The sequence below is a fragment of the Berghia stephanieae genome, chromosome 9 (assembly GCF_034508935.2).
Source record: "Berghia stephanieae isolate SIO BIC M18660-M18661 chromosome 9, UCSD_Bste_1.3, whole genome shotgun sequence".
NCBI classification, from domain to species: domain Eukaryota; kingdom Metazoa; phylum Mollusca; class Gastropoda; order Nudibranchia; family Aeolidiidae; genus Berghia; species Berghia stephanieae.
In genome coordinates, this window is record NC_088368.1 from 33857617 (window position 1) to 33865116 (window position 7500).

A 7500-nucleotide genomic window follows, 5' to 3' on the forward strand; every position below is an offset into this window, starting at 1 on the left:
GCACCAGTTGGTAGAGTACAACGACAAGATGTACTGTCTTACAAGGCTGAGCTTTGGACTCAACTCGGCACCCATGATTATGACGAAGATTCTGCATACAGTTCTGAACAAAGCTGAGCAGGTGGGGGCTGGGACCAGTTCATACATAGTTGATATCTATGTAGACCTACGTAAGATGACGTCCGGGCCGTTGTGGAGTACTTAAAAAGAAACGGACTCACGTTCAAGGAACCCGTGGTGCTAGAAGGAGGTGCTGCACTGGGGCTCAAGCTGCATCGAGGCGAAGATGCGATTCTGCAGTACAAAAGGGCCAATCAGGTAGCAGAGGTGCAAGATGAGATGACGAAGAAGGAGCTGTTCTCAGTACGCGGCAAGCTGGTCGCTGGATGGTTGCGTAATACAGCATGTAGCTACATAAAGCGGCACTCTGGTGGAAGCAGCTGGAGTGATTATGTGGAAGATGCAACCAGAGAAAGGATGAGGGATGTAGTGAGTGAAGTAAAACAAAATGACCCCGTGAGAGGAAGATGGCAAGCTCCAATGTCAGGGGAAGGGACAGTGTGGACAGATGCCAATGGCATGGCATTAGGAGTAGTATTGGAGATTGCTGATATTGTTGCAGAAGACTGACATGGATGAGAAAGAAAGATGACTACAGTAACATAAACGTATCGGAGCTTGAAGCAGTATTAAAAAGGATGAACCTATGGGTGAATTGGGGCATCAAGTTCATCATCGTGAACACGGACTCTGATACAGTGGATGGTGGCTGAAAACAACCATGAGCGGAGAGAGGGGGGGGGTAAAAACGAAAGGAGCAGCAGAAATCTTGATCAAGCTAAGACTACGAACTTTCAAAAGCCTCGTTGACGTGCTGAAGTTGAATGTTACAGTTTGTCTGGTGAAATCGACAGACAACAAAGCAGATGTGCTCATCAGAGTGTGGAAAAAGTTGTTGGGGAATGAGGCGGAGGCTGCCAATGTGAGTGTGGAAGAAGTGGCTGAGATGCACAGGCAACATCATATGGGTGTAGAGAGATCGTGGTTCTTGGCGAAGAGACTGAGCAAAGACGTGCAGAAGGAAAAAAGAGGTTGTCAGGAAGTGCCAGGAATGCCAGAGTATTGACCCTGCACCGCAACGACATGAAGCGGGAGTACTGAATGTGGACAGAGATTGGACGAGACTGGCTACAGATGTGGTACACTACAGGCGCATGCCATATTTGCCAATGGTAGGCTGTGGACCGGGACGATTTGCCATCAGGAAAAAGATGAAAGGGGAGTAAAGAAAATTTGTCAGCAGTTAGAGCAAGTGTTATTAGAAATGGGGCCGGTGGCGGAGGCGTTATTGGGCAATTCTCCAGCATTCAAGTCTGTGGAAAACAAAGAACTGCTTCAAGAGTGGGAAGTAAAGAAATTTTCAGAGAAGCCTATAGACCGACAGGGAACGGCATTGTGGAGCAGCACCACCGGACAATCAATGCCATGGCGGAAAGAAAGAGTCCAGTAGAGGCTGTGTATTGGTATAACATAGCACCACAAGATGGACAGAAGGAGAGTTCCGTAGCCCACCGCGGAGTGCACACATAAGATTGGAGAATGAAGGTAAATGCTAGAAAAGAACGATAAGAGGAGCCAGGATGTGTTGTAAATGCTGGTGAAGAAGTGTGGGTGAAGCCTGGTGACGGACGATGTACCACGAGATGGAAGAAGGGAACGGTAACGAGGGTGAATTCGGCAAACATTGTTGACGTAGACGGGATGGCTAGACATATACTGGACATTAGGCCTGTAGTGACTGAAGAAGAGGATGGAGAAGAGGAAGAAGAGATTGACGCTGTGCATGAGGATAAAGAGCATAGATAACCCTCACGAGATAAGGCTCCGTCGAGCTGGACGAAGGACTATGTGCAAGCATAGGAGAAGGGAAGCAAGTGTACATAGTATAAATTGAAGGCTGTTACTGTTACTGTTGTTGTTGATTATGAATCAAGGGGGGATGTGGTTGTGATGTTATTTTTGTTGTTGTGTTAAATAAATGAAAGGAAGGAGGTCGGTGTGATTCTGGATTACGCGAAAGACGAACGGAAGCAGTGGATGGAATTGTGTCATCAAGGAGAGGAGACCGGCAGAATTGATAGAGACGTGAAGATTCGCTGTTGGTTATTGTGGACGTGTAATTAGTAATCGTTTTCGTGTGCGCTTTAACTTTCTGTTGTCTTGTGGTAGTGTGAGGTATGTGGTATTGGACCAGTCGGTAAGAGCAAGTGAGGGTGGTACGTCGGGCGGAGCAGCCAGGTCAGTGCATTAATTGACCACATTATCGACTGAGACTTGTCAAAATGCTTTAAAAGGGATCCCAAACTAACAGCAACATTGTAGGACGAGACGCGACGCTATTTCATTTTTACAAATGAGTACGGGGTGGAAGTTTGAATAAACTGACCCCGCGGTTTTTTGCACAGCTTGCGGCGGCATTGCGTCCGCAAAATTAGGGACATTTTTCTGATTTGCATTGCAATCGAAAAATTGGCACTTTTTGCAAATTTTTGACAAATTTTTTGTCATTTTTTTAATTTGCGAAATTTGCTCTCCCCGCGGTGATGAAGATTATTGGAGTGGTTCCTCGGTCTAACATAAGCTTCCGTTTCTGCTGCAACAATTTTCAAAAAAATAATGTGCCTATTTATTCCAAATCAGCATAATTTCTGGCAAATTTTTCCATTCTTTGTCCCATAATTTTTCATATTTATGAGTTTGAAATTGCGTAATTCCGCTGGGATACTTTATTGCATGGGTTGCATATAGTTAGTTGTTCGGTGTGCTCAACATATTTAGAAACCTGCAAATTTTTATACAAAATTTACTTATATTCTTCTGCAAAATTTATCATTTTCTTTTCAAAATTTAGGAATATTTTTTGCAAAAATCCACGGGGTCAGATAAAGAGCCCATTCAAAAGGAACCAGTTTGCGTTTTCCACTCACTGTCGGACTCAAATTCCAGATATTCAGATCAAAACGTCGAGTGTCATACTTCGAGTCCTACAGCCGCACTACATACCTTCTTAACAACTCTCTCTTCCTTCAGTAGTCTTTGTTCTTGATAGTTAAAATCGTAATGTTTGTCCTCCAGTATAGGTGGTAGCTCGACTCCATTTCTCACAATCCTAGTGCTAAGCTTGCTCCCAATAAGATGCGCGTGAAGCAAATCAGCAAAGATGTAGATTTCATCATCTCCAAGCATCTTTTGGAAAGAAAAAAAATGAAAGAGAGGGAGAGAGATATTTACAGATTTATTGATAAAGAAAAGTCTCTCATCTTTCAAGGAAGTGCATTTACCTATACAAGAGACAATAAGACAAGTCTTAGTGTCCGGCGCCAAATTAACCATAACTGAAAGAGGCCAGAAGACAAATAACGATAAAAAAATTTTTTACAATTTTAAGTTTCCTCTATTCATCCCATAACGGAATCTTGTCTCTCGGGTCCAAGGGAAGACTGGAATAACTCAGGCGTCAGAAGCATTGCAGCACCGCAAGTTGAGCTAGGGCGAGGTGACTTGCTCAAGGCCACACAGCGCAGTTGCGGGAGATCGAACTCGGTACTTTTAGTGTACGAAGCAAAGACCGTACAGTTGAGCCACGATGACCCAAATCCTAGTGTCAGGCTACAAATAACCATAAGTGAAAGAGGCCAGAAAACAAGACTAAGTGTCAGGCTACAAATTAACCATAAGTGAAAGTTAACGAAGACTAAGTTAAGAAGGGGAGACAAGCATTAAATTCAAAAGGCTGTAACTTTTGAATAAATTACAATAGAATCACAATTCAAAATCTGAAGATAAATTGAAAGTAACGTGTTTCTTGAGAATATAAATATTAAGAAATTAAACCAAGGGAACACCTCAGAATCTAACGTTCAATTTAACTATCTCGTGAAAAAAACGAGACTACAAATTCAGCATGTGTGCGTCTTGGAATTATGAAATTTGCGCGCGATTCATTTTGCAGAGATTTGCTATATCTCACTCAATGTCGACAACAATTGGTGTGGGATGGAGGCCGATAAAACATGTCTGTTCTTCACCGTCGTTGTCATTTCATCACATAGTTAGAGACAGTATTCGGACTTCCAGAATTTTTGTTTTTCAAGGAAAAAAATTGTGGCCAAACCATTGCAGTTAAAGTTTGAAGTTTTTATTTTTGTGTCAGTAATTTCGGCATTCAACCCGACTTCTTATATATTAATCTTCATGTTATGCATAGCAATCCACAGAGCAGAGGCTTGCGTATGTAAATATTTTTTACTTGTTCAATTATCTTGAGCGGTTTGAAAGTTATAGCCATCTGAAGTTTTTGCAAGGCTTTGTGGTTTAGTATATAATGTAATGAAGGGAAAAGTAGTCCTATACATGAATAATCATGACAACCCAAAATTACCAACAAAATCAGAAATTAAAAGTTACATAAAAGCGTTTTTTAAAATGTATGTTTACAATATTTACCTCACTCAGACATTGTTCATGGCAATATCCTCTGGACAGGAAGCTCTCCGCAAAAGGAGGAATAATCTGGTAGACATTTATGTTCACACCTACTTCTAACATCCCAGCATCATACTGACGTAGGTGCTGTGTTAGGTGCATGCGCAGTCCTGAGCTGTCGACGAAATCTGTTGACAAGACAATAACATTCCGTCAAAGTATAGATGGAACGAAATTGACGTCACTCAGCTCTTTGTTATTGTATTAGACAGCCATATTAATGTTTAGTTCTCGCTAAATCCTATCAAATAGACTATAAACGTTTGAAGTTACACAGGAGACAGCGATAAATAAAGAAGCGAATCTTCTGAAGTGACAATAGGGTTTTAATAGCAGATGATGCGTATCTATGTCGGATCGTGTCAAGTTGATAAAAATCCTCTCGCTCATACTCTTTATATGTAATACAATTGAAATTTGGCATGGATTTTCGCAGCTTTCTCTCTTCATTTATGTGATTTATTATCACTAGATAAAATTTATAAGACTATAAACTTTTTAGGTATTTGTACGATTATTATGCGAGTAGTTTATTTAAACACATACCATCAACTGTTGATAAATAATGATGATAACAATGATAATGATGGTGATAATAATGATAATAATAATAGTAATAATAATAATAATAAAGATAATAATAATAATAATAATAATAATAATAATAATAATATAATAATAATAATAATAATAATAATAATAATAATAATAATAATAAGAATAAGAATAATAATAGAGCGTTGGTATCCTCAACCATGAGGCTCGTAGCACTTTACATGATTTATGTTTTACCTTAATGGATAGCATCTATGTATACTATGTATATATATATATATATATATATATATATATATATATATATATATATATATATATATATATCCGATTGCGTAATTTTATCTTCACGTCTTCTTCAAGTACCAAGTCTGTGCCAGGCATCGGTGATCATGGTACGCCATTCATCTCTCTTAGCAGATAACCTCAGAAAACTAATATTACTCTTCTCTTTCATTGTCACCCAGCTGTTCAAACTATGCAAATATGTTTTTCTCGGTCTACCTTTACTCTTTTTACCTTCTATCTTTCCTGTGAGAGCAAGATGTTCAATACACTTATGTCGATTTAGGTACCCTAAAAATTGCATTTCTCTTTTTCTTAGTGTACGAATTAAAATCCTTTTAGTTTCAGCTTGCTCTTTAACATCCTTTTAAGAAACCACATTTCTGCTGCCTCCAGTTTCTTTCTCTCTAATGTCTTCTGTAATTATCCAGCTACACTAAGCTATTAATTTCTGTAAACAACTTGAGGCCTATAGACAGAATGAAGTTGACGTCATCGGGTCTTTGTTATTGTTTTTTTTGCCATCCATTCTTATGAGTAACTCTCACTAAACTGGGTTAGACATAGTTTTGTGTATTGGTCCGTTATACTTCCGGATGGCATGTTGTGAGTTTCTTAGCCAAGCGCATACTATCAATACAATGCGAATAACGCTATTGAAATGTAGTCACACTCCGCAATTATCAACCGGTTTCCTTTCACACGGAGCAAAATAAGCTCTAAAGTTTTCATTTAAAAAAATGATATCGCTAATCGCAGTGTTCTAAATTTCGAAGTCAAAATCTGTAGAACATCAACTTCAAAGACTAAAGCATTTAATCCCTATAAAACAATCAATGATGAACTAATTTAGTTGAACTTGTGAGGCTGTGGGGTTCTGTGGTTTGGTTCTAGCATTTCTACAGGAAAATCCAAGGTTCCAGTTGCACTCTGAGCGGCGCATAATTGAGTCTTTGGGGGAAAAAGGCTCTTTACTCACATTCTCAGGTGTGAAATGAGTACGTGGTCATCACTGCGTCGTAAAACAATGAAATAACGCCTAAAGGCGTCATGTCTCGTGTTAAGAGTTACTGTTGGCTTGGGGCCCCAAATGAAAGCGCTTTGAGCACGTTTAGTTAATATTGCTCAACATAAATGATCGTGTTTTTATAAAGGTTTGTTTTTATATCTCAAATTGTGGCACTTAAAACAGTAAGGAAAAGGTCACCTGCATTTCTCTATCATATTAGCAGAGAAAGCAATTATAATGTATCTAACAAATGAAACCCACCGCCTCAAATTGGTATTATGTCGGGGGTGACCTGATTCCGAGTTTTGAATTGAAAGTGAGAATGGTTAAAATGACGATATGCAATACGTGAGCAGACTGATAAACATCGGTGGATACCGCTTACGATAAATTACTTGAGACGAGGACAAAAAAATGGTTGAGCAAATTTCCTCCTATCCATATTCAAGGGAAATGACCTTTCCGCTCAAAATGAGTGATGGGTAAAAGTCCAATGGCCTCCCTTTATCATTGAAATTGGGTTGGTGACTTTTTATCAATAGGCTTTTAACGAAATCGGGTCGAACGCCGAACCCGAACGCCGAACCCGAACGGATATAGCCTTCTCACGTGACCATGAACGAGATCTGGATAGTGAAGACTCTCAAGCGGTATGCAGCATCGGATCTAAGGTCACGTGATCGAGGATAGCTTGGGTTGCTGTTGGCTTGTGTTAGGGGAGGGGCAAGGTCAGTGTCATTCAATAGTATATAATTTTGCATGTGGCGCTCTATACAGAGAGAAAATTATAAATTGATTACGGGGGAAGGTGGGGGGAGGGGGTGGGTTGACCCACAAACGATCGAGGTGTTGGGCTTCGGGTAGACCATGATACGAAATCAAAGAGAAAAGGCCGCTGGTACTTGGATGGTGGAAATGGTCGGGGGGGGGGGGGGTAGTGACAATCAGCATGGGATGTATATATTAACATTAATAATATAGGCAATAGATGACCAGGGATGTGTACTGTTTGTATATGTTTGTGTGTGTGTGTGTGTGTGTGTGTGTGCGCGCGCGCGTGTGTGTGTGTGTGAAAGGGATTACACAAAAACACCTTTCTCTGTAGC

At 40.1% G+C, this 7500-nt stretch overlaps 2 protein-coding genes across 3 annotated transcripts in view; one reads left to right on the plus strand and one right to left on the minus strand.

Moving 5' to 3' along the window:
* The window catches only part of LOC144980098 (putative deoxyhypusine synthase), a 196978-nt gene that overhangs the window by 33000 nt on the left and 156478 nt on the right, over positions 1-7500 (plus strand). The gene's annotated exons all lie outside the window — the stretch shown is intronic.
* Positions 1-7500, minus strand: part of LOC144980191 (uncharacterized) — a 122380-nt gene that overhangs the window by 7213 nt on the left and 107667 nt on the right. Inside the window, exons 29-30 of the mRNA XM_078927765.1 lie at positions 4507-4673; positions 3064-3246 (exon numbers count right to left, since the gene is read on the minus strand). Of these exons, the coding sequence (XP_078783891.1) occupies positions 3064-3246; positions 4507-4673 (350 nt within the window). The remainder of the gene's footprint in view (positions 1-3063; positions 3247-4506; positions 4674-7500) is intronic.